The sequence below is a fragment of the Mytilus trossulus genome, chromosome 2 (genome assembly GCF_036588685.1).
Source record: "Mytilus trossulus isolate FHL-02 chromosome 2, PNRI_Mtr1.1.1.hap1, whole genome shotgun sequence".
NCBI lineage: Eukaryota > Metazoa > Mollusca > Bivalvia > Mytilida > Mytilidae > Mytilus > Mytilus trossulus.
The window spans coordinates 29,511,011-29,538,309 of record NC_086374.1 but is presented as its reverse complement, the minus strand read 5'-3'; the positions used below and the strand labels follow the sequence as shown (position 1 = coordinate 29,538,309).

Sequence of the window (27,299 nt, the reverse complement as noted above, 5' to 3'; positions counted from 1 at the left end):
TGCTGACCATTTTTACCCTGTTAGTTTTTCACTTATTGATATAGATACTAGCTAAATATGTAGTTTGACCTCTATTTTCTATATCTAGACATTGCAGCCATGTTGGTTGGTCAACCTTAACTAAAATCACAAATTTTGTAGATACCAGCTAAATATGTAGTTTGACCTCTATTTTCTATATCTAGACATTGCAGCCATGTTGGTTGGTCAACCTTAACTAAAATCACAAATTTTGTAGATACTAGCTAAATATGTAGTTTGACCTCTATTTTCTATATCTAGACATTGCAGCCATGTTGGTTGGTCAACCTTAACTAAAATCACAAATTTTGTAGTTGGTATCATTCAGATGATTCAGAAAAACTTTGGTTTCAATGCATTTTGCAGTTTAATATGATTTTTTTGAAAGAAAAAGTTTACAAACAATGGAGACAAAAGGATGACATAACTCACTTGCATGTGAGCTAAAAATATTTTTATATCTAAAGTCTCATTAAATTAAGAAGAACACTTTGCATTATAAGCACTTCTAAAATCCAACATTCCAAGTAAATCTAGATGTATGTATTTTTTATGGCTGATAAGATTCTTACTTTCAATAAATATTTGAGTTATGAGATTCTGTTTGTGAATTCTGCAGGAAAAGATTACTTATTAGCTGTAATACAATGTAAAGTCAAGTTTACAAATATTGATTTTTTATTTACAAATCAAAATTAACAACAAATAACATGCATCATATAGCCATCACTAATGTACATAAAAAATATATGCCCTAAAATATTGCATGTCTTATTTAAATATACCATAACAAACAGATGGAAAAACATTTTATTTAATAAGTTAACCAATTCAAGCACCTGCTATAACTTTGCCTTGATATTTTCAATAATTTCATCATCCATAATAAATAAAGTAAATCAGCTGTCAATTGAGATAAATTGAAGAGACAAGATATCAGGGTATTAACAATTATAAATAAAGCAAATAAAAGGTATAGGCAGAGTTGATATTTTTGTGAAATTAAGATTCTCTAAGAATTCACAGGACGGACAGCAGATATAATTTTCTATTGCTACAAAGGAAAACAGAAGTTGTGCATCTACCCTAAAATTAAAAGCTTCGTGTCTATAATGTGTAATTAGCCCACAAACACAAGAAAACAAAAGATGTGTATCTACTCTAAAATCAAAAGCCTTGTGTCCATAATGTGTAATAAACCCACAATTTATATATGTACAGTAAACTGTTGTGATAAATGTGTAATGTTTACAAATATGTTACAATGAATATCAATGGAACATAAACAATATTCCTGTTTCACTATGGCACAATATTTTACATCTTCATAACAAATATTTATGTATATATATAAGATATGAAATTAATATTTAACTAATAGACATGTTTTAAAAATAATGAAATGTATGTTTTTTATTACAAAACACGAAATAAAGATTGAAAATTAACAGGCAAATTTTGAAAATATGAACCCCAATGTCTGACCTGAAAAGTTTTGTGGTAATTCTTATCTTTAAAATTAAGTAGACTTTGGTATCTACTTTTAATTTTGCACACAAAGTGAAAATTTTCCAAAAGATCCTTTATGAGTTCAAAATGAAGTTTTATTCATTAAAGATCTTAAGTTATCCAGGATTGATAACATGCTACTAAAATAACACATAATTCGTCTAATACATGTGTCTTTAAGATAATACTTTTTAAATGTAATATACTGAAACAACATATGGCATTTGTGTCATCATTGAGGTAGGTTTTTTTTTCATTCTTTTTTGTTTAAAGTGAGCTTAAATAACAAATACTGGATACTTTATAAGTCTTACAGATTTTGCAGCAATAATAAAAAGTACTTTCAAATCACTGAAAATATTAAAAATTAATATCCTGTTAATACCTTTTCTGAATTTTAAGAAATAGCCTACAAAAAAAATCTTTATTTATTTACTGTATTTAAATGGCACATAGAACATAAATTGTATTCTTCTTATGAATATTGATAAACCACAACAAATTACACTAATATGCAACTTGTGGACAAACAATGAGAAATCTACAAAATGAGCTTATTAAACATCTATGAGATCAGTATTCATCTTTTTTTCATAATGATAATTTCTACACATGTAGGATGATCAACATCATATTCATATATTTATATCAGTGTATATACATATAAAATTGCTGCAGGTTTGCTAGTGTAAGAAAGTTATTTAAATGAAATAGGACTGTTGTTATTTCTTTTTCCCTTTTATCTTTCATATTATCCAAATGAGATCAATTTCTAATTATCCATAGAGCAAAAGTTTCAACAACATTCAAATATTCACACAATAACTGACAAGAAATATTCTTATGATAGAATAATGTTACCTGAATAAGTTTTTTGATATACCTTTAGTACATAATCTATCAAAACATAATTTCTATATACTTACAATATCATAATCCTTCCTAATTCAATACACATCACTGTACAAAACAAAAATATCAATAACAAAGTATCAATGTATAAAAAAACTTTACATTTCATTCAACTTCACCACTCCATTACTTCCTAGGAAAGGAGTTATTCAATGTCAACCAAAATACTATAATATAATATCTTTGCAAAGATAGGGGATTCAACTTGGTATGAATCTAACTAAAAAAATACTTATTTACAAAATGATAAAACAAATTATTGTGATCTTATAACAAAAACAAAATCTATTCTCCCCCTTTTTTGCATTAATCAAATTCACAATCAGAAGCTACCAAATACAGAAAATTATGTGGATATCAATTCAATACATTTTACATGCTGACCAAATTGCACAAATCTATATAAATAACTAAAATGTAATATAGGCAAGGTTTTATAATTTACACACAAAAAAAGAAATGATAAACCAGTTTGAAAGCTGTTCAAAACCACTGTTTAATTTTGAAAATATTTTAACAATATGAATATGATAACAAACATTAAATACATATAAACTATAAAAAGCTCTTTATGTTTCTATACATTTGTACTTTGAATGAATGAATAATAACAGAGGCTTTAGGCAACCAAATCACTCATCTGGTTAATGTTTAATTCAAATGTTCAACCAAAGATAGCATAATTTCTGACAAATTCAACTTCATATGTACTGGTTTTAATTAAAATATATAAAGTGTCAAAATATTTTATTAATCAAAGATTGCATTTGCCTTCATATTTTCAATCAATCAGAATGAATGAGACAATAGAAAACAGATTTTCCATGTGTTATTCCTTGCAAGTTTGGTTTAAACTAGCTCTGTGGTTTTAGGTGAGATTATGAAACTGTGAAACCAACAGCCAGTCAGAACAGTGAATGCAAAATGATGACAATTACTCACATAGACCAGGTGAGCCAAAACACATTACTGTTATATTCATGATTCATACAAAATAGAAATAAAGTTGATAATTTTTTAACAATAACAAAAAGTGTTAGTTATCAGGGTTTTCCATGTCTTGTGTGTCCGAAATCAGAGTATTTTGGGGGTAAAATTCTGTTAAAACAGACATTAATTGTCCAAAATTACGAAGTTGTTCAGGATCTGTTACCATTTGCTGTAATGTGTGTATCATATTGGCATTGTTCTCTTCTGTAATCATAAAGTCTGTTGACTGATTGATGGTTTCCAAGGAGTCAGCTGGTATGTCTACTTCAGGTATTCCGAAGTTTTCACCTTGATGATGTTCTGCAAAAGATATCAAATTTGAAAAGTCCACCACCTGTTCAGCAGTAAGCTCTTTCTGAACAGAGTTCAAATCAATTTGATTGGTTTCCCTGACAGGAATGTACTGGGGTGGTTGAGTACCCTGTGCATGTTTAGATAAAAGCTTTTGTTTGAGACCTTCTACAGATGCCTTGTTCTTCAGCAAATTAATCAAAGTAGGATGTTGGTCGGGGAGACTTTGAGATCTGTTATAAACAAGACCTTGGACAGGTACATTATAACAAAGGTTTCCATTCACTTGTGTACCATAAGTACAATTAGCAGTTAGTACTTGTTCAAAACCAGGTTGAATTCCATTTACTCCAATTTCATCCAAGACTGTCACTGGGATACTAGCTTCCTGTTCTGGAGATAAAACCTGGGACTCGTCAATAGAACTCTGTGGACTTGCTGCAGCCATTCCACTAGACAATGAGCCTTGAGGACTCAATACTGGGTAACCATTGGAGTAACCCATTCCATTCATTACAGCACTGTCAGGTGACATTATGTTGTATGTAGATGCTGGACTGGGTTCCTGTGACATAGGCGTAGACTCATTACTATTTCTCTCTCCTCCCCCATATAAGGTTGATGAAGGACTGGGCAGTTCATACTTGTCAACTTCATAAGAAGCTACCATATCATTTATCTGTTGATCACTATAAGCATATGTAGGTGCTGCTGTTTCCTGTTTGGACTTCTTAGTCACCGGTAAGTCACTAGGAGTAGGAGGTTCTTCTTTCACAGTATTATCATCTATTGACAAACCACTGAAAAAAGATTTTTAATTTAATAAACATTTTGTTTTATTATTTTAAGAAATGTAAATACCAATTACCAAATCCAATTAACTATAATTTTAAATTGATAAGATTTTTAACAACCTAAACAATCCATTGGGTTCTTGCACTGTTTGTTTGAAATTGATATTGTCATGGTACATTTTTGTTAACTTAACATTTTATCCTACAGTGAGTAAATTATCACCTTGTGATTGGTTTAACACAGTCACATGGTGACCCCCTATGAGACCATAGGGGGTAGGTAAAAACATAGGGGGTTCATGTCGCGTTAATGGTGACGTCATATATCAATGTTGTTGTGTTTCATTTACTTTTCAACAAAACACAGCAGAAAGGGTCTAGCGTACAATAAATTAGTTTTACAGTTAACTACTGATCCCTATGGATCAATTGATGGGTGAACTTGGCCTCCAGCCTCACCCCCTTTTGATTTTACAAACCCTCTATGGTTCAGCAGGGGATCAGTATTGAACTATAACACTTATAATAGCAGCCTTTTTAATACAGAAGAGCTTAATTTAAATAAAACTTAATCTAGAGCTGTTCCACAAACATAAATAGAGGCTCTTAAGAGCCTGTGTCGCTCACCTTGGTCTATGTGCATATTAAACAAAGGACACAGATGGATTCATGACAACATTGTGTTTTGGTGATGGTGATGTGTTTGTAGATCTTACTTTACTGAACATTCTAGCTGCTTTCTATTATCTCTATCTATAATAAACTTGGCTCAGTAGTTACAATGGAAAATATTTTGTAAAAATTTACAAAAAATTACAAAATTGATGAAAATTGTTAAAAACAGTTACTGACTATCAATTGCAATTCCTCCTTTAGGGGCCAATTGACTTGTAGATCTTACTTTGCTGAACATTATTGCTGTTAACAGTTTATCTCAGTGTATAATAATATTCAAGATAATAACCAAAAGCTGCAAAATTTTCTGAAAATTACCAATTCGCCGTTTCAGAATCTAATGTATCCTGGGTAATATTTTCAAAAGTGTACACCAAAGCGTTTTGATTGGTTTAAAACGTTATAAACAATGGTAATTCAACCAATGACGTAACGTTATTTTCACTGTGGGATACGAACAATGAAATTACCCGTGATGCTTTAGATTCTGAAACGGCCAATTGAGGGGCAGCAACCCACCAACAGGTTGCCTGATTGGGCTAAAAATTTCAGGGCAGATGGATTTTGACCTTTTGACCTAATGACCAATTTTATCTCCGTCAGATTTGCTCTAAATGCTTTGGTTTCAGAGATGTAAGCCAAAAACTGCATTTTACCCTATGTACTATTTTTAGCCATGTCGGCTAACTAAGTTAGCACGAGGAGTCACAGGACACATTTTGTAAACAAGATACCCTAATGATGATTGTGGACAAGTTTAGTAAAATTTGTAAAGGCAGTTTCAGAGAAGATTTTTGTAAAAAGATTGACTATAAAGGGCAATAACTCCCTAAGGGGTCAACTGACCACTTTACTAATTTGGAGATCTTACTTTGCTGAACATTATTGCTGTTTATCTCTATCTACAAGTATATATATTTAAGATAATAACCAATAAATTGTTTCGTTGAGCACAGCCTTATACGACCACAGAGGTTGAACCCTGCACAGCTGGAGCAAATTTGGACACCATATTCAAGCTTGATACAGTCTGAATTTGGATTGAGATCCAATTTTTTACCTAGTATAGGTTTCTGACACAACATTTATGTCAATATCTTACAAATCTATTGCGCAATACTGTGCAATTAAAGATTTTTCTTCAAAATTTTGAAAAAGTTGGACCCCCCCCCAATTACCAATTTTGGGGAAACAAATGAGCAACCCAACAACGGATTGTCAGATTAATCTAAAAATTTCAGGGCAGATATATGTTGAACTGATAAACTGTTTTACCCCTGATCAGATTTTCTCTAAATGCTTTGGTTTCAGAGATATAAGCCAAATCCTACATTTTACCTCTATTATGTTCTATTTTTAGCCATGGTGGCCATCTTGGTTGGTTTGCCGGGTCAGAGGACATATTTTCAAACTAGATACCCCAATGATGATTTTGGCCAAGTTTGGTTAAATTTGGCCCAGTAGTTTCAGAGGAGAAGATTTGTGTAATAGTTAACGGACAACGGACGCCAAGTGATGAAAAAAGCTCACATGACCTTTCAGGTGACCTTTCAGGTGACCTTTCAGGTCAGGTGAGCTAAAAATAAACTGCTGACACAGAGATATGTCCCATCTGACTGCATAAAATTCACCTTTCTATTTAAAACCTACAAATAGGCATAAAATTAAAAGCATGTTTGCCCTTGGCACTTTCCCAGTTTCATAAAAAGCATGTTGAAATTTTGTAAAATTCTTATTGGATTTTTATAATTCCGATATCTAGAATTCAAACATTATCTTTCTTTCATTCAAAAGCATACCTATGAACATGAATCTTTCTCATATATTTTACTGTAGTTACTTACTTCAATCTCACATATAATCTTTCCTCAAAATCCAGGTAATCTGGAGTTGTCATTTTACTACCTAAAAATCAAGTCAAAACTGTATTATTCTATAGTTATCAAAGGTACCAGGTTTATAATTTAATACGCCAGACTCATGTTTCGTCAACATAAGACTCATCAGTGATGCTCAGATCAAAACAGATAAAAAGTCAAACAAATACAAAGTTGAAGAGCATTGAGGACCCAAAATTCCAAAATCTATTTCATTAAAGCTTCCAATACAATACAGGAACTTTTACATATATTGTCATGCATATTTGTAGCACTTGACATCCCTTTGAAGAAGTTAGTGGGTTTTTTCCAGCATTGGCAATCCTTAAGGTTTAAGCTTTTACTATTACATTTTCATAAACACAATCTGTGACAATAATTAAAAGGGGAACTATTCATAAATAAATGTTGTTTTTTTCTTCTTTCATTTTTATTTTCCCTTTAAAGCAGTCACAAAGGCAGTTGATCTATTTTTGATACATTTTTATTACACAGTTATTTGTTTTGTCTCCAATTTTTTCTACGTTTAAATCAGTTGATCAGAAGCATTTTTCAATAAATAATGTTTTTCAAATTGGTGCCAAAGTAATATAAATTCAACATTCTCAAATCATAATATATATAGCAAGCTGATTTTTTTTTTTATTTATCTTTTACTGTGCACTGTAACTTGACTATGCCAATCTTTTGCTATCCATCCATTATTGTGAATTAGTGGGACAGTGCGTAGCATAAGAACAAACTATAGAAATATGTTGAAAAGGGCTGAACTCAGCAGATTGATACAAACAAAAATACATCTTAAAAAAACACAGAGTTGACCTGATGACACCAGAAAGTTTATCATTTTATGCATGCTTCATGACATCATTTAGCAGATAAAGGGAATTGCCTGTTTCCCTTCACTTTAAACATTGATCAAGTGTTTTCATGATTGTCGTTATGCAGAATAAACTAGAAATATTATGTTTGGTAGGTACTGAATCACAGTTCCCTAATGACAGTAGTTTATCAATCGTATAATAAAAATAATTTAATTTGATGAATAATTATAGCATTATATATTTTCAACGGATAGCTCAACATGGGAAGGATGTGAAGATGCTCCTTAATACAAAAATGATGTTCATTAATACCAAAGTTTTTGGTGGAAATGAAACAAACTTGAAAGTCGTCTATTGTAAAAACACTTACTGGCTTGATAAAATGGGGCAAAAGCTTCGTCTCTACTACTTTCTCCAGGGTAGATATATTGTAAAGACACTTCTTCATTGTTCTCTTTTAGATGTACAGATTTCACCAACTGTGCTAAAGTTTTCTTCTTAAAGGAGTCAGCTTTGAAAGGTTTTGCATGTCCAACTTTTATTTCTCCTGAAAGAAGCAAAAAAAAATTCTGACTGCAGAGACTTTGTTTTATTTGAAAATATCTAGACTTTCAATGAATATTACATACTGTACATTAATTTCAAGCCTTCTTTCTTTTTTTCTCCCTAGAACATTTTTGATAGAATGTGTGTTGAATACAAAATATTATTAACAGGATTATGTGTCCAATAGCACTATCACATATCAATATTCTGTGAACTACATGTAATCTCTGGGTGACTTAATTTTATACATGTATATTTCTAAATAGTTCTGTAAAACTGTTAAAGTGATCCTACTCAAATTCAAACACAATCTGAATTTTGTTTTTACCAAATATCATGTATATTTTTTTTTACATTTGGTTGAAACAAACTTTAGGTGGCTCAGACTAATCGACTGCATATAATTTCACGCATAAATTACAAAATAATTTGTTGTAAAATTCGACATAATTTTTTTTAATATTTTGATTGATTACACATGTTAAATCATTGTAGTTATGTAACTAATAGAATATTTTCGATATTATCTATATTTGTTAAAGGGTCAAAATGACATTTCACCCATTTTCACCATTTTCCCGCCAAATTTTGGTTTTAAAACAAAATATTTTTTTTCCTTAGCTGTGACCTGTTTTTTATTTGCTCATTCTTTGAAGCTATATTTCAGCTTTTTATAATACAGTTTTGGACCAAGTCTCAAGGAACGTTTTTTTTTATATTCTGATAAAAATATGTCAATACCTCTATCATTTCATTGAAAAATGGTCCCTTTTACATACCTGTTTAAAATTAAAATTTTGAGCTGAAATGGTCCGTGACCCCCATTTTTTTTTACCAATTTCATTCACTTTCTGTAAAGGATAAAATAACAAAAAATACAGCACTTCTGATAGAAATTTCGAATAGGCCCGAGCCACCTCAAGATAGGGATAGAAACCAGGTTAGGGACATACGTAAGGATGGACAAGGGTAACACATATTGACCCGTCTCCACTGCTATGGGGCATAAATTTTAACAGCACTGTGACCTCAAATCATAACTTTTACTTACCGTGTTCAGTTTTATAAACAAAAGCCGCGGAAACAGCACCACACATATTTTGACCTTGACCATCTGTAATGACTTTGTCTGAGAATCTCAGAAGAAAAGTGTAGTTCTTAAAAGGCATTAAAAGTTTTAATTTCATTTCACAATCTTCTTTGGCGGAAAATCCATCAATTAACCTGTAAAAAAATATTCAAAAATACAATACATAGTACAATGATTTTTTTTTTACTTTATGGCCATGTATACATATACTGAATTTAGCATGACGTCCATTATCACTGTACTAGTATACATATTTTTTAGGGGCGACCTGAAGGACACCTAGAGGTGCAGGAATTCTCGCTACATTGAAGACCCGTTGGTGGCCTTCGGCTGTTGTCTGCTCTATTGTCGGATTATTGTCAGGTTGTTGTCGCTTTGACACATTCCCCATTTCCTTTCTCAATTTCATATCAAATTTTCACCTGAACATGCTCAAAGCCTATCTTTTCTAGATTATAATATAAAAAAGATCTAAGAATCAAATAAATGTTTCTCAACTTATCTATTTCAGAGTTTTGTGGCATTGTATGATGATAGCAAATGTTACTTTATAATACCAACAAGAAGAATAAAAATTTTATAAAAAGTAAAGACAAAGATTTATTGTGAAGTACATTATTCATTAACAAATACAATGCAAGACAGACTTTCTAGGCCTTTTAAAGCTGACTATGCAGTTCGGGTTTTGCTCAGCGTTGAAGGCTGTAAGGTAACATCTAGTTGTTTATTTCTGTGTTATATGGTCTCTTGTGAAGAGTTGTCTTCTTGGCAATTCTACCACATCTCCTTTTTTATATACAGCAACATACCCTTCAGTCCAATAATCCTGTAGATGGAATTTGGTCAGATTATAAACAGAGAGAACCCACATCCAGAAAGTTGCTGATTTATTTTTAGCGTCTTTGGATTCCTTAACATCCATCATTTTATCCAAACAGAACTTTCTAAACTGTATCTCGGTTTTACCTGTTATATTGGATTTTGGTAATCCTGAAATAAAAGACTTAATTTTATGCATATTTTCACTTTTTCCAGTGGATTCATTAAATTTAATTGGATACCAATTTTCATGGATTTTCGTTGCTACAGGTTACAGGTGAACAACGAAATTATATGATCAACGAATGATAAAATTTTCTATAGACTTCATCAAAACTCGAAATTAAATATCCAGGAACGTGCAACTTTTACCTAATCCACGAAAATTGGACCAACGAAAATAAATGAATCAACAGTAAGTCATATATAAAGAAGCATGTGAACTTAAGTTTCTCTTTGGTGATGGTAAAATACATATTATGAATAATATGTTTTTTCTTTTGTCAAAACTTTCTGTGTAAATATTGTTGATAAAAAAAACCCATCAAGGTATACTAAAACCATAAATACTTTTCCAAATATTTCAAAATGGTATTGCTCAAGTAAATCAATTCCTGAATAACTGAAGAATATTAAGCAAACTAGCAATATCATCTTTTCCTGTTAAAATAGTATCTTTCAAATCTGAACTGAATAGTTTTGGTTTCTCTAATAAAGCAAAAAACTACTGCAAGTAGTGAAGGAAAAATTTCAACAAAATCTTGAAAGATATTCAATTTGTGACAATAACCATAAATGAAGCATGAAAATAAGTATGAAAATATGAACATAAAAATACCAACCTGAAAGCCTTGATGCTAGATGCATAAGTTCATCTTGTCTTAAATCCCTTCCATCTAAAGTTTTGAATTTGCTGTTTAGCATAGCTGAAACAGTAGACCAAGGCAAGGCAGACGGACTGGTCAGAGGAAAATCCATCTGCAATTATAATATAAGATACATATTTTATCTTGAAAGCTTTAAATGAAATGATATATTTAAATAAGACATGGATTTTTAACATTTCTTATATGGCAAGCTTTTAAATTATTGCATTTGAATGATATCAGAACAGAAACCAATATTACGGCAATTTTTCATTTGTAAAGGGACATAACTCTAAAACATTAATATTGACACCACCAAAATTCAAACTTGGTCTGTGTTTCGTGGTAATGAGCATTGTGTATAAGTTTTCATAACATTTGGTTGTGGCAAACTATAGTTAGACAAGGGAAATGAAAAGTTCAGCATTTTTTCCATTTGTCAGTTTTCTATAAATTTAAAATGTGTCTACTTTTAATTTACATACCAGATCTTCAACACTAAAACACTGCCACAACAAAGAACCATGGGCATTTGATCCTTGGCTGGCTCCAGTTGTTATGATTATTGGTAATGATATGGTCTGAAAAAAAGAAAACATATTAGATAAAATTAAATGGAGAATGTGTCCCATACAGGGGATGCCCCAGCTTGGATAAAATTCTGTAAAGGGACATAACTCAAGACGGTAAAAGAGATGCAACCCTAGTTCACACTGGATCTAAGTTTTATGGCAATAATGGTGTATAAGTTTCATAACATTTGGTTGAAGCATAAGCAAAAGAATGGAAACGACAAGTCAGCTTATATTTTTTTGTAAAGGGGCATAACTCTATGACAGTTAAAGTTGGTTTACATTTGAAACTTAAGTTTGGATGGGCTTACAGACAGACAAATGGTAACACTTATTGCCCCCTTTAATGAGGACATGGGCATAAAATCAATTTATAGATTATGGTACTAAATAGCCAAGACAAGTCTGTTAAAGATAGCTTGATTCATAGATAGTATTGTCAGGCCTAAAATATCAATGCAAATGTATTGTTTATTATGGTTGTGATTGTACTTCAGTTTTTCTTTTAAATTGGTATCAATGAAATGAGTGCATTGTCTATATTATTTCTTTTTTTATTGCATATTCATTCTCAACCCTTTGCATTCATTCATTTCATTTAAGTGTTTGAAAATTGTATATTTAATAAAAAAAATCTCTTTTGATTTTCTTACATGTGTTGATTGATCATTTTGTAAGTCTTTCTTTGATATATCTTAATGTACTTCATGAAGGTCTCAGTGAAGATTGGTTTTAAAGCTAACTAAATAACCTCTTTAAATAAAGAACTATCATTGTCATCATTATTGTTTATTAAGATTTAAAATTGAGAGGATTGTGATCTAAAAAAAAAACAACACTTGTTGTTCATTGGGGATCTTTGATATTCTCTGTTTAATTTTATTCACAACATTTCTAGAATCAGGATGATTTGATGCTTAATAAGATGTTCTTTTTTTTAAATAGTTTTTCATATCAGGCTACTCAGTTGATATAGGTTTTGCTCAGTCATATGAAAAGTGATTAACAGAATATCGATGGCCTTTCAAACTTCATAATGTATTCTGCTACATCTCAGCTGAGAAATACCCTCTCATTTGAAACATTATCTATAGTTTTTTTTTAAATACATCAATGTCTTAATTTTTAATACTTGCGGCTAATTCAAATATAAATAAAGTAAAATTTTACTAATAAATTTTCTCTTTAACCTTCTCCTCCATAATGAAATATTTGTTTATGCAATGCATTAATACTTTAAACCTGATGATTTTTTTTTTATTGGAAAAATCCTTTGCGAATCAAGTAAAGTGGGGTGCCCATATTCGCCGTTTTATGATTTTAAGGTGTAAAAGCTTCAATGGATGGCTGAAATGGAAGACTTATACCGGTAATTGATATTATATAACAAATATGATTTTTTTTTAAAACTGAGACAAAATTGCGGAACCTTCTGAAAAGGACCGAAAAACGGATAACAATTTTCGGCCAATTTCCTAAAGAAAAACACGATTTCAAAGAAGTATTTCTAAGTAATTCTTTGACTGAATGCCTTTAATTTCAGTTCTTTTAACACCTTTGAAATGTCTGCTATTCATCGATAATAAAATTGATTTGATCAATGTTGTTTTAAGCTGCGTTTTTTTTGGTTTTAAATAGATGTGTAAAAATGGCGAATATGTGTCCCCCATTGACAAAACAACAGGAAATTTCAAACACCCTTTAATCCAACTTTTCAGATGATTATATTTAAGCAAATACGTTTTCAAGTTTAAGAATATTTTTCATTTGAAGTTATCTTCATTTAGAAATATCAGTATACTTCAAAAACATTTAGACCTGAACATAAACTGTAGAAAACATGAAAAGATGTGGCAAAATGAGCACCCTACTCTATGTTAAAAAAGTAAAGGGTTAAGCTGACTTTTTATAGAATTGTAAAACTACTTAATTAACCACTTTATTTATGATAAAGGAGTAGGTCCGGTAAGGACCGATTTTGGCCTCAAATTTCAGGTTCATCTGACGAAAGATGTTGACCACTTTATAAACACTTAAGTGTCTATTTGATTTGATTCAATTAATTTATGTGAATGATTTAAACTAATTTAGTCATTAAAAACGCTCCGATTCAAGGTCAAATATGAAAAATCTACCAAATATGCATAAAAATGTCACTTTTAAGACAGTTTTGGTTAAAAATGAAGGTGGCCTCATCCATGTTCATCCTAAACCTTTATATATGTTATGTATTATCATCAAATACAACTTACATTCAAATATTTTGGATGAACACAAATGCGGCCACTTTCGTTTTACACGGAAACCGTCTACAATTTAACCAAAATGCTAGAATTGTTAAGATTTCAGTAATTTAGCATGACTTAATGGTGCTAATACTCAATAAATGTACATCGTATTGTCAAAAGCAGGTCATATTTATGTAGCAGAAGCATTCTACTGTCAAATAAATAAAGTAAAAGTACATTTTAACAATTTTGTAAAACTGCTATATTTTGGGGCCAAAAGGGGGTCTTACTGGACCTACTCCTTTGACACACACAATATACAAATAAAACTTTTTTAAAATGATTTTAAGTGATGGAAAGGCCATTTTCAAAATAAACAGATGTCTATGATCAAATTATGGCAAAACAAAAATGGTCATGTAATAGAGATTTCAACTTACCCTAAATACAAGTTTTTTACCAGCAACAATCTGTTCTGTCACAAAAACTATTCTGTATTTCTCTTCACAGACATGTTTATCCTGATCCCTCTTGAAGTCGGTCAACTCCAAGTTCCTGAATGTAGCATATCCCTGCTGTCCAAATGGCATTGTTCTGGAGTTTCCTTTATTAAGCAATGGAAAACTCTTCTCTGGTAATTCTTCCCAAGCATTTCGTTGATGAATATCATTCAAAGAATCTTCATGACAGAAGTGAGCTGTAACTTTCTGTCGTCCACCCAAACATTCTGTAGCTATTAATCTACAAGAGGAAATTCAAAATTTAATAGCTATTGTTCAGTAGTTACATTAAACAATCATTGCCAACTTTGATAAACAATGTTTGACCTAGCCTTAATAACTCTGGACTTTTTATCAATACCATCAAGTTCAATCTGACTTAGATAAGTTTGACCCTTCCTGAACAAGTCCACTTTCTGTTCGTTGGTATATGAAAGAAACTAATATTTCTATCAAGAATTAATAACAAGTTCAATCCATCAACTGTTATAAGCTTTTTACAGTATTAAAATTTTAAAATATTTACTGCTTGACACAGCAGAAAGATTTTTTGAAATTTTTCTGTGTGCTCACTGGTCAAAAAGGGTCATATTGTGACTATGAGCTAATATCTAACATTATCACTATTTTACGAATTTTTCCTTTGATCCAATGACTGAAAATTTCGTTTTTCAGCCCAGTAGATTTATATGAAAAATTATCCCTAGAAACTAAGGGTGCACATGCCCATTGTCAATGAAATTAACATAGGTAAAATAGCAACTCAAGCGAGAAAATTAATCTAATTGTCTAAATATATCAATTATCAATCAGCAGAAAACCTAACAATATGTAAATATAAATCAGAATACCTGACAGTAGCAGTAAATTTTGGGCACTTGAAAGTTTTTCCTGGCTTAGTTTCTTCATCTTCTGCAGCCTCCTTTGTCCTCTTTTTTGACCCAAGTTCTACTTTTATGAGATGACGGGTTTGTTCAGTAACCAGAAATGTGCTAAAAAAACCAGTGGAAATTATTGTCTCCTTGTTTTCTATCAGACAAACAACGGCAGAAAGGAATATTTGAGTACAAAATTATTGTACAAAAAAAAAGTTTTGACAGATTATAATAAGTGTGTGATGTATTTTTAATTGATGAACATTATTTTCATTCATGTCATTAGACTTCTTGTATTGTTTTACATTTGTCATATTGCAGGCTTTTATAGAGGGGAAGGGGAGGGGATTTTAATCAACCAACTTTTCCCACAAATGGGGCGGCCTGCCTCTGCCTCAGGTTTCTAACCTTAAACATGATCTGGCCACTTGGGGTTACTAGGAAAAAAGGATATCAAAACATAACCTGCTTCTTTCACAGTGGACAGGTATACCTTATAGGGGCTGGGGGTCGGAGGGGTCCTGATCCTGAAATTCAGGGCTTAAAATCATGAAATTTGAAAGACTAATTCCCAGATCCTGAATGGATCAATCCTGAAATCCTAACCTTAAAAACACCTGATCCCGACGTTCTGAAAGAGGTCCTGCCCCCTCCATCTATTTATAAGTTTGGAAAGTGTTTTTTGTTTTTGAAGAATAAAACCAGTGTTCTAATATATAGTGATACCTTTGACAGATTTCTTCGAACAGTTTGCACAGATTGTTGATGATGTCTTGTAGGTCAACATCTATCTCCATATCCCATTTACAATTAGACAGCACAAGTAAATCTGCCTGGATAAATTCTAGAGTATGGTACAGCAGCTTTCCATACTTCTTACACCTTCAATTATCAGCAATCAATATGTTGTTAAGTTATTTGAATACAGTAATTAAGCTTACTAACCAGTCGTACGGTGTGAGCAAGCATATCAGTCTGATAAATAGCAGGGTTTAGTAAATCATTCAAAGATGACTTTTTCTTTAAATTGTTTAAAAGATGCTGTAAGTCACCTTACCCATACAAGATAGTGAAAGGTAATTAACTTCAAATATATAATAATTCTTAAATTGATAAAGGGTTATAAACCAAAAACAAATAAATTAAAGAAAAACCTAGTCAATTTTTCCCCATAAAAACTACACAATTGAAAAGGGACTAAAAAATATTTGTTCATGGCATTACTTATACAAAAAATAAGTGAATTCTTCAAAATAATTTAAAAGGTTTGTCTGTTGGCTGACTCTGCAATACATTTTGTTTTATATAGAAAAGATCAGATTCCTTGTATTTTTTCACTGTTTTATTGAAACTGATTGGTGCTAATGCGGCGTAAAGCAACCAACAATCAATCAATGAAACTGATTGTATTTACCTATCTTCCATTTCTTTGAGTGGGTAGTCAGTCTCAACTAGTGCTACATATTTAGACTTTGATTGTTTCTTCCATTTAGTTATCACTTCTAAAAATGTTTTCTTTAATTCTGTTCCTCTGGTTAGAAAATCTCTTAACGCATCCTTGATGGCCTAGAAAAAAAAATTATAACTCTTATCAATGGTTTCACACATTCATACAGATTTAACTTTAAATAAATGAATACCAGAACCAATACAGTAAATGATGAAATATTTTTTGATACACAAGTATGGGCTGTTTTTTTACAATAAGAACAAACATGCATCAAGGACAAGTAACATCAATTCATGCAAAATTACTGAAGTAATCATAGATTTAAGACTTGCACAAATTATTAGATGTTTTGGGGTCTAAAATGGAAACAACCGCACTTGTGTTCAGTCAGGTTGAGACTGAATTTGAATTTTTGGTCAAAACTTGCCATTATCAACCCTTCAACATTTATTATTTTTTAAGAACTTCTGTGAAGTATTTATAGCATACCACCACCACATTGTTGGCAGCATTGCAGTCTATACAAACACAAAAGGCTCTGCAAATACTTGAAATTTGTTTCTTATTCTAGAAATAGGAGTATTCTGTTCTCTAATATTTCTTAATCAAATGTGATATCCAAATATCCATATATAATATGTGATGAATGATGATACCAAATTTCAGGGTAATATGACTTGTAGTTCATAAAATAAATGTGATAAAAATTTAACAGCAGGAATATAAGTAATGAAACTAAAATTCAATAGTTGAAAATTAAGTATGGTCTCATTAAGCTTGATACCAAATTTCTAGTAGCTCTGATTTGTAGATTATGGAAATTGAATCAAAACTGTAAAGATGGACAGACAGAAGGATAAAAGAATGGAAAACATAAACCAGTGCCCCCTCCGTTCTTAGCGGTGGTTTAATAAATATACATTACAATATTAGAACTTACATGTTTTGCCCTGTCCGTTTCCCGTTCAATCTCAACTAATCTTCTCTGTATCCCAATCATATCATTATCTAACTTGTCCAATATATTACCAGAATTGACACCATTCTTTCGTCTTGATGATTCTGACATGTTCTGTGCCTCTGTTACATAAAAAAAAACTTACATATTTTTGAATACATCCTCTTTGAAATGCAATTATTAGCCAATATTTGAAATGAAAAAGTCATATCATAACAAGAAAGAAATGTATCTAAGAAGGAAAAAACATGGTAAAATAACTTTAAACATAACTGAAACTTTGTTCGTAAGCCATGAAATCTAGGTAGAAATCTTTGCTTTATATCTGCCAAAAACCTATAGATATTAAGCACTTTGTTGAACATCTAAATTTACATTTACCAACAAAATCATTGAAGATTGGTATTCCATTAATGTAAGTGAATACACAGTTATATGATGTCTACTGTTATTACTAAGTCAAGAAAACAGAAACTGCCTTAGAAATATGGTGCTTAAAATACATGTTGTAACAAAAGTTAACATAGGTGATTTATGGCACATCAGCAAAATATTAAATTCCATATATACCATGTTTATCATTTTCTTTCTTGGCAAGTTCTCTACTCTTCTGTTTTTCTTCTTCCAACAAAGAAATAAAGTTTTTGACCTTTTTCTCAAGGTTCTGTAAAAATATTAAAAAAACATGTGAAAATAAACCAGATGCTCCGCAGGGCGTAGCTTTATACGACCGCAGAGGTTGAACCCTGAACGGTTGGGGCAAGTATGGACACAACATTCAAGCTGGATTCCGCTCTAAATTTGGATTGTGATTAAATAGTTGACACAGCATAGGTTTCTGACACAGAATGAATGTATTCAAATGAACTTAAAATTTTTGTTTTCTCTTAGAGCAATTCACTATGCTGTTGAATATTAATCCTCTCAAAAAAAATGTTTGAAGAAATTTTCTTTTTATTTATGAAATTTCAAATGAGAAAAATTTAACCCAATTTTTTATTCACATCCCCCTTTCCCTTATTCCAAAACTAATTTCAATTAAAATATTCTAATGGAGTTTGCAACAATTGCTACTCATTTAAATACATGATGTAAAAAAACTGCTTGTTATCACTGAATGGTAAAGATTATTTAAATTTATCATTTGGTAGTAAAAAGTGAATATACATTGTATATTGTATATAACAAAGATTTAAGTTGATTCTGGACAAAGAAAGATAACTCCAATTAAAAAAAATTCTTGCAGATATTTCTTGCTTACTTTACTGGACAAAGAAAGATAACTCTTAATTAAAAAAAAAATTGCTATTTCACAATATTGTGAAATTAGATATTTCTTGCCATTGCACAATACTGTGCAATTGAAAAGACTTGCTATTGCACAATACTTAATATAATAATTTTAGATCCTGATTTGGACCAACTTGAAAACTGGGCCCATAATCAAAAATCTAAGTACATGTTTAGATTCAGCATATCAAAGAGGCCCAAGAATTTAATTTTTGTTAAAATCAAACTTAGTTTAATTTTGGACCCTTTGCACTTTAATTTAGACCAATTTTAAAACTGGACCAAAAATTAAGAATCTACATACACAGTTAGATTTGGCATATCAAAGAACCCCAATTATTCAATTTTTGATGAAATCAAACAATGTTTAATTTTGGACCACGATTTGGGCCAACTTGAAAACTGGGCCAATAATAAAAAATCTAAGTACATTTTTAGATTCAGCATATCAAAGAACCCCAAGGTTTCAATTTTTGTTAAAATCAAACTAAGTTTAATTTTGGACCCTTTGGACCTTAATGTAGACCAATTTGAAAACGGGACCAAAAATTAAGAATCTACATACACAGTTAGATTCGGCATATTAAAGAACCCCAATTATTCAATTTTAATGAAATCAAACAAAGTTTAATTTTGGACCCTTTGGGCCCCTTTTTCCTTAACAGTTGGGACCAAAACTTCCAAAATCAATACCAACCTTCCTTTTATAGTCATAAACCTTGTGTTTAAATTTCATAGATTTCTATTCACTTTTACTAAAGTTAGAGTGCGAAAACTAAAAGTATTCGGACGACGACGACGACGACGCCAACGTGATAGCAATATACGACGAAAATTTTTTCAAAATTTGCGGTCGTATAAAAACCCAACTATTCAAGTACATGTAATATACTTGAATTCTTAAATTGTTTTTTGTAACTTAAATCAGGATTTACAGTATTTTTTAAATGAAACAAGCAAAAAAAGCCAACACTGTCTGTTAGGTCAGCACAAAAGTTCAAGAGAAATACATAAAAAAAAGCCTTATTGATAAACACGTTTGTTTCAACTAAGCCCTAAAGTAATATTTAGATGTTCATAAAACTATAGATCCAACTTGTAATTTGTCTATTACTATCGGCAGAAATAGTTCTCTATATTTTCATCAATCGTGTACTGCTGCCAAGCCAGAAAAGATTAAAGTTAAAAGAAAAACTATCTAAATGCATTTATTATACATGTTACTCTCATTCAAAGTACAAAAACTTCAGTTATTACCCGTTCAAATGTTTCAGATTCTTCCAAGAGTTTTATTGTTCGAGTTATATTTTCCTTCTTGAGCTCCTCTTCATTTGGCTGAAGTAAAAAAACAGATGCATATTTGATTATGTTCAGAATCATACAAAAAATTGAAGAGAGTCAAAAGTTATTTTAAATTAGAAAACTATTTACAGAAAAAATGTATCAAACACTCCAAATTTTAGAATGCATTGAAGCGTTTATTGGAGATGGAAATTGAAGAACGAAAGTTGGTATATCTGTTATTTTCACAAAATTCAGGAAAAATTAATGGAAACAAGGAAGTATTAGAATTTGATAAAATTTTGAATTCTGGAAAATTGATAAATAATTTTTGATAAAAACTAACAAAACTAAAAGGGGTAAGACAGGTGGGTATGACTTCCGTTAATTGAAATTTTACTAATATTTCAGTATAAGGTAACTAACCCTCATAAATTGGGTTATTTTTCAAGAATCATTTCTTATCAATTTTCCAGAATTCAAAATTATCCATGATTTAACTTATTCCTACACTGTTTTGAGCAGAACTGAATGTAAACTTGTCCTGTCACTCATTATAGTAGACTCACAAACTAAAATTCAGCAAAATATTTAAAGACATTTAGAAAAAGAGTTTATATTCATTGCAAAATAACGGAATGAATAAGTGTAAAACTTCTATATAATATATGTCCATGAGAACTTTGTTGCAGGGACATAAAAATCTGAAAGAACAATTACTTTTTAGATGTGTCCAAATAAAGCTATTTCTGGTACTCTCACTTTATCAGCACTGATGTATAGGTTACATGTATAATGAATCTGCATACCAAATTTAGTTAATTGATACTGTATGGTTGGTACAGATTTAAAAATATTTTAAGAAAGAAACTTTTTCTCCTTCACATACACACATAAACAAAGACCACAATCAGAGTGAGTGTACCAAGAAAGATTGGCATGAAAGTGTGAATGATCCTGTATGAATAAGAAATAAAGATTTGAATTTTAATTCAATTAAAGTTTGAAGTTAATTTATTATGACAAATTTGTTCTAAAAGGTCTATTGAAATCTTTTTCCAACTGAATCTAAACCATACAAAAGGCATGTCAAAAGAATTCTGAAGTTTAGATTTTAAATATTTTGATATTAACACGATCAAATTGCATATAACATGTAAACTTAACAAAGTAAATTAACATTTACAACCAATTATATTACCTTTGTATAATGATCAATCAACACCTCTTCCTCCTTCAGACATGTGACCAAAGTTTCAATAAATCGGTATGGCTCATTTCCATACTTTTTCTAAAAATAAATTAAACTTTATAAATAGTCAGATTTGCTGATAGCTACTTTTTATAGACTTCTATATATAAATATAAAACTAAAAAGTAAAAATATTTGCATACAAATAATTATCAGTAAAGTAAACTGTACTTTATTTTGTATTCCATTTAGAAAAGCATGTGTAAATTCGCTGTTTCAGAATTTAATGCATTCTGGGTAATATTTTCAAAAGCGTACACCAAAAAAGATTTAAAAGAACTAATATTAAACATTCATATATAATTGTGCATTTATGTTCATTTAATGAATTATACATTAAGGCAAATAATTCATATTTTATCAAGGTTTTCTATAGCAACGCACATGACCACGAATGGTCATGAGTCTTTCATGAGTCAGCAGTGGTACAAATTTGCAATGATTGCAGTTCTTCTAGTTTAGCGTAATTGTTCGTATTAGTTGACTGTTAGTAGTTCAAGTTGACTTTAGTACGAGCTTGTAAAAGTATAAATGGACTTGCTTCCCTGGAAAGAAAACTGAGTTTGTGTATTACAGTACAAAAGTTATGAGACACAAATCAGACAAATGTTTACTACTACAGGTCTCAATGATGAGGTCTGACTGACCTGTCCATAGTAAATGTAAATGACTCCCACCTTCACCCCAAGTCCATGATGTCTAAGTTTGGAATAAAATGACAGGTGTTAGGGTCTAGCAAAGTGATATGCATATTTGTGGCCTATGAGATTGACCTTGTATGTCATTCAATCTTTTTGAAATGAAAAACAGGAATGAATATGGTTTAGGCATTGGTATCTAAATCTTTTACAAGTTCCCAAAACACACACAAGAGGGTGTGGGGTGACCCTAGGGACTACCCCCATTTTTCATTTGATTTTTTATATTGTCCCATACATGAATATATATGGTTTATGGGTGGGGGTCTCGACCGTTATCAAGTTTTCAAACAGGAGGGGTGGGGGACCCCAGTGACTTCCCCTATATTTCATTTCATTTGTTATATTGTCCAATACATGAATATATATGGTTGAGGGGTGGGGATCTCATCTGTTTCAAAGTTATCAAACAGGAGTGGGTAGGGCGACCCTAAAGACTCTCCCTATATTTCATTTGATTACTTCTCATACATGAATATATATGGTTTAATTTGAAGGTGGGGATTTCAACTGTTTCCAATTTCTCATGATCAGGTGACTGCAGGGACTCCCCCTATATTTCATATAATTTAGAGTTGGGGATCCGCAACTGCTTCAAAGTTTTTAAACATGAGGGATAGGGTGACCACAGGGACTTCTCCTATATTTCATTTGATTTGTTATATAATCTTATACATGAGTATATATGGTTAAGGGGTGATGATCTCAAATTTTTCCAAGTTCTCAAACATGAAGGTATACAGTGACCATAAGGACCCCCTTATAATTTATTTAATTTGTAATATTGTCCCATAAATAAATATATATTGTTTAAGATTGTGGATCTCGACTTTTATAAATTCTCAAACAGAAAGGGGTAGAGTGGCCCCAACAAAATCCACCTATATTTCATATGATTTGTTATATTGTCCCATCTTCTTATTCCCGTTGAAATTGCAGTAATATGTTTAACTTGAAAAGCATTTGACATGCATTACCAACATCTATCACTGATAAAAAAAAAATATATTGTTACCAGGAACATATATATTGTTAGATAAACTGTTCCCAGCTGTCACTTGTATTGGATTTTGACATTAAAATTGGTGTACAAAATATTTTCTGCTTTTTCTTTCTTTTACACAATTTTGGTTTTCAATTCTAGTGTTTATATTTAAAATATTTACCATCCATAGATGTATTTTGTCACCTGTCTGGATTTTTTTAGTTGATAGCCCCAAAACCCGGGAGTACCCTTATCCGCTCCCGGAATCGGATCCGATATTGTAATCTCGCGGCAGCCATTTTGTTGATAATGTTGTTTTGACAGAAAGTGAGATACGATTTTACTCAGATTTACACATTACTTATCGGCGATTTTCTGTAAAAAGCTAGCGGTTGAACAAATTGAACATCGCTGTTATGAATAGTTAAGATGAAAATAAGTTTGAGATCGTTTTTTTAGGAAACTTTGGTAAAAATGTTTGCAAATTATTTTTTTTAATTTTCTTTCAAGGTCTGTCAGGCGTAGCTAGTAATTAAGTAGAAAGTCTGACTGCAAAAGTGGAAGATCACAGACCTTGGACCATCGCTAATTTGAACCCCTGCGTCCAAATTAAAAAGATACGAAAATTTTGTCTTCTAATTCAAAATTGCCGCCAACATGATCAGTTGAACTTATATTAATAGACTACTGACGTATATATACGTAGTTGACTACGTATTGACGACAAACAATATTCCTACAAGTTTTGCAATTTGAGTAATCTTAACTACTTGTCTTTAGAGATTTTCGGCGATTAAATATTTCATACATTTGTTCTTTGACATCTTTATAGCCAAAAGCTCAGGGGATAATAATCTACATAAGGATTCCTAATGTGCTCTCCTTCCTTTGTGCAACTTCAAAACTTTTGGGAAAAACGATGATCATTTAAGGTTTTTCTGGTCATATTTTTTGTAGTCCAGAATGAAAAGTATGAAAAAACTGTCCAAAAAGTTATAAATAATAAAGTAGCCAGCTAGATGATAACAATGGCACGTATTTCAGCATTTAATGGGTAGCACACAAATCCAGGGTGCTCGCAAAAGTTAGCTTAACTGCCTAAAAACGACACTACCCAAAAAGTGTACATGTTTCATAATTTCATATTATTTGGTTGAGGCATATTAAGCAGAAACCAATTATGGGACTTACTGACATACAGATTGACAAGGGTAAAACTTAATGCCCCTTTCACTACCTCTGAAGAAAAAGTTTCTATTGGATCTGATAATCATGATGTTTAGCATTAGATTATTTACATCCCTCTATCTCTATAAAGCCACTGTTTAACTGGTTGGGTTACATTTATGATTGATATTTCGCTTGATATTTCAAACTTCAATAACCCATAAGTTGATCTGCATTTTAAAGTAATAACTTTACCTTCAATTCATCTCTAGTGACAATATATTGCATTTTTTCAGAGACCATACACAGTCCTCCTTCACATGTTCGAATCTTGTCATCAAAATATTTGACAACTTCATTCAGAAGTTCCTCAGAATATTTCTGGATCACTTCAATTTGACCATCTACTTGGTATTTTACAACATCTTGCCTAAAAATATATAATCTCATCAGACTATTTAAATATACTAAAAAATAACAGTATAAACTTGAGAGTTGATTTGTGGTTCATTCCAAGTTCTTGTAATATAATGTTTATGAAAAGATTCATTGAAAATAAACTTGGCTTTGAGAAGACACAAATTTTACAGATTTCTTTTTTTGACAATGTTTGAGGACTGTATTCTTTTTTATTGCAAAGATATTTTTGATGGACAAAATGATTGTCAAATAAAAGTTCAGCCAACAGATTACTCCCAAAACAGCACACTGACAAGTCAATTATAATATTATTACAAACCTCTAGGTAAATGGTGTATTATTATGAGTGAAAAAAGTCATGTTAGTGAAAAATAATTGGGTTTTACCATGTTCACAGCAAACTAAAAATCATCCAATATTTGAGTTATTCAATAACATGGCACAATTTTTATACTTGAATATAAGACAGGGCTTTTTTTACTAGTGTTCTGTTTATGGTAATTTAAGTAATGTTGCAGCTTGCTAAAGTTATCATGAAAAAACATACTTCAATATTTGAAACTAAAATTGAGAATGGAAATGGGGAATGTGTCAAAGAGACAACAACCCGACCAAATAAAAAAACAACTACATATATACCATGTATATTGGAAGTACATGTAAGGCTATATCTTGAAACTGATCATTACAGACTATATTAATTCAAAAATCTTTGTACTTATCTTATAATGTATAAATACGTACCATATATTATCACTAAATAGATCTTTACAATGGATTCTCACAGGCATCATTGTTGAATTATACAAGCATTGCCATTGGGATCTAAACTCTTTGTTCTTACAGAGTCCATACACTAAGTCTAACTGACTTGGTTTAGCCATGGTTATCTGAAAGTCAGAAGATCTAATTAAAATAGATTATGATGTGGTAGTAAGCACAAGTAACTTAATATATTATCATTCATGAACATGTATGCCACATTATTTAACCCTCTTGCTGCTGGAGGGACACATATGTCCACATGTCTGGCAGTGCAGGAGGGACACATATGTCCATGGTTAAAATATATGCAAGCTTCTTATCAATGCTGTATCTCTTTCAATTAAAAGGCCGAAGATTAAACAGTGTGATTTTTTATCCAATGGGTCCCAAATGTAACTGTCATTATGTTGTGATGTCACATATCGAATGACGCTGTTGTTTGGAATGTTCCATCACAGACAATGAGCTGTCATATTTTACGGCATATGAAATGCAACCTTGAAAAACAGTCAGCAGCAAGAGGGTTCAAAAATTGAGGAGAAAGTTAATCTGCATGTCTATCTTTGTCTACCCTTATTTCCCCCTTTTTTTCTGTTTACTGAATGTTTTGGACCATTATACTCTTGCAAGTATGCTCAAAGTTTTTGTTGGCATCATTGTCAGAGGCAGATTAAGGAAAGCCCTATTTGGACTGTAACAGTCCCTAATGATTGTCAAATTTGAGACCCCCCCCCCCTTTTTAAAAATCCTAGTTTCACATTTGTTTGTTGAGTAATAGATAAGTCTCATGTGACCAAAAAATTAAACAATATACATACATGTACTATTGACTAAACTGACAGTACTGCAGTCTGTAGTACTTTGATCATCATGTTCGGGAATAAAACTTGAACTTGCTTATGACACAATATCAATAATAACATTACTGTCATTACTTACGTTCTCTGTAACTTTTGAAGCATCAGCTACAACTCTTTGTTTATGCTATCAGATCCGATGTGGATTTTTTATAATGTCGACACTTTCTTGTCAATACAAACTTTCTGTAAAGGCAGAATTCTATTTTAAGACCGATAAGCTATGTACAGCCAATGAAAAGCTTTTACAAACGGAAATCCCCTAATAGGGTGAAGGTCGATCCATTTTCAGAAAATTCAGTTAACCCAGAAATTATTTACTATAAACGAAGATGGAATTTTGCATTAAACTTTTGAGAATACTGAGTTATAATTAGATATGTTTACAGAAACTGAAAGGAAAGGCTCAAATCTATTTTTAAAATACCTAACTAGGTTTTAACAACCAATCAATCGTTCTGCTAAATTTTGTCTCATTTAGATATCATGTGCTTTATAGTCTATCACTATAACGTTATTGTAGGGCTATTTATATGATCTATTAATTAGCAAACATTAATTTGTTCAAAGACATATGCCACCATCCACTAGGAAGGTTTTAACTCAAAACCTATTTTTATAATGGATATGCTGTTTTTGGTGCACTTAACATTAATATGGTTATTTAGGGAGCTACCATTTGATTTTTATGGGGGGGCTAGGATGAAAAATTTTGTCCTGCTTTTTTTTTTTAGCTGTAATCTCTGTCCTGCCTTTTTATTTTTCACTCTGTTCGGTCCTGCCTTTT

The 27,299-nt window shown here is 31.2% G+C and overlaps 1 protein-coding gene across 1 annotated transcript; it reads right to left on the bottom strand.

Annotated features, from left to right (window-relative positions):
• Positions 1-681: 681 nt before the first annotated feature.
• LOC134706943 (signal transducer and activator of transcription 1-alpha/beta-like) lies at positions 682-26,729 on the bottom strand. The gene is made up of 18 exons (XM_063566325.1): positions 26,595-26,729; positions 25,635-25,780; positions 24,726-24,900; positions 21,570-21,659; positions 20,345-20,422; positions 18,368-18,461; positions 17,780-17,919; positions 16,804-16,955; positions 16,116-16,271; positions 15,366-15,506; positions 14,455-14,755; positions 11,700-11,795; positions 11,191-11,326; positions 10,339-10,519; positions 9,491-9,663; positions 8,264-8,440; positions 7,037-7,097; positions 682-4,523 (listed from the first exon to the last, which is right to left on the bottom strand). The coding sequence occupies exons 2-18, from the start codon at positions 25,772-25,774 to the stop codon at positions 3,479-3,481; spliced, it is 3,336 nt and encodes a 1,111-aa protein (XP_063422395.1). The 5' UTR covers positions 25,775-25,780; positions 26,595-26,729; the 3' UTR covers positions 682-3,478.
• Between the last annotated feature and the right edge of the window lie 570 nt (positions 26,730-27,299).

Coding starts and splice junctions, on each gene's coding strand:
- LOC134706943 (XM_063566325.1), bottom strand. CDS start 25,774: ATGGCTAAACCAAGTCAGTTAGACTTAGTGTATGGACTCTGTAAGAAC. Junction 24,901..25,634: donor CTATTTAGTGATAATATATG/GTACGTATTTAT, acceptor ATATATTTTTAG/GCAAGATGTTGTAAAATACC. Junction 16,272..16,803: donor CTCAAAGAAATGGAAGATAG/GTAAATACAATC, acceptor TGATAATTGAAG/GTGTAAGAAGTATGGAAAGC.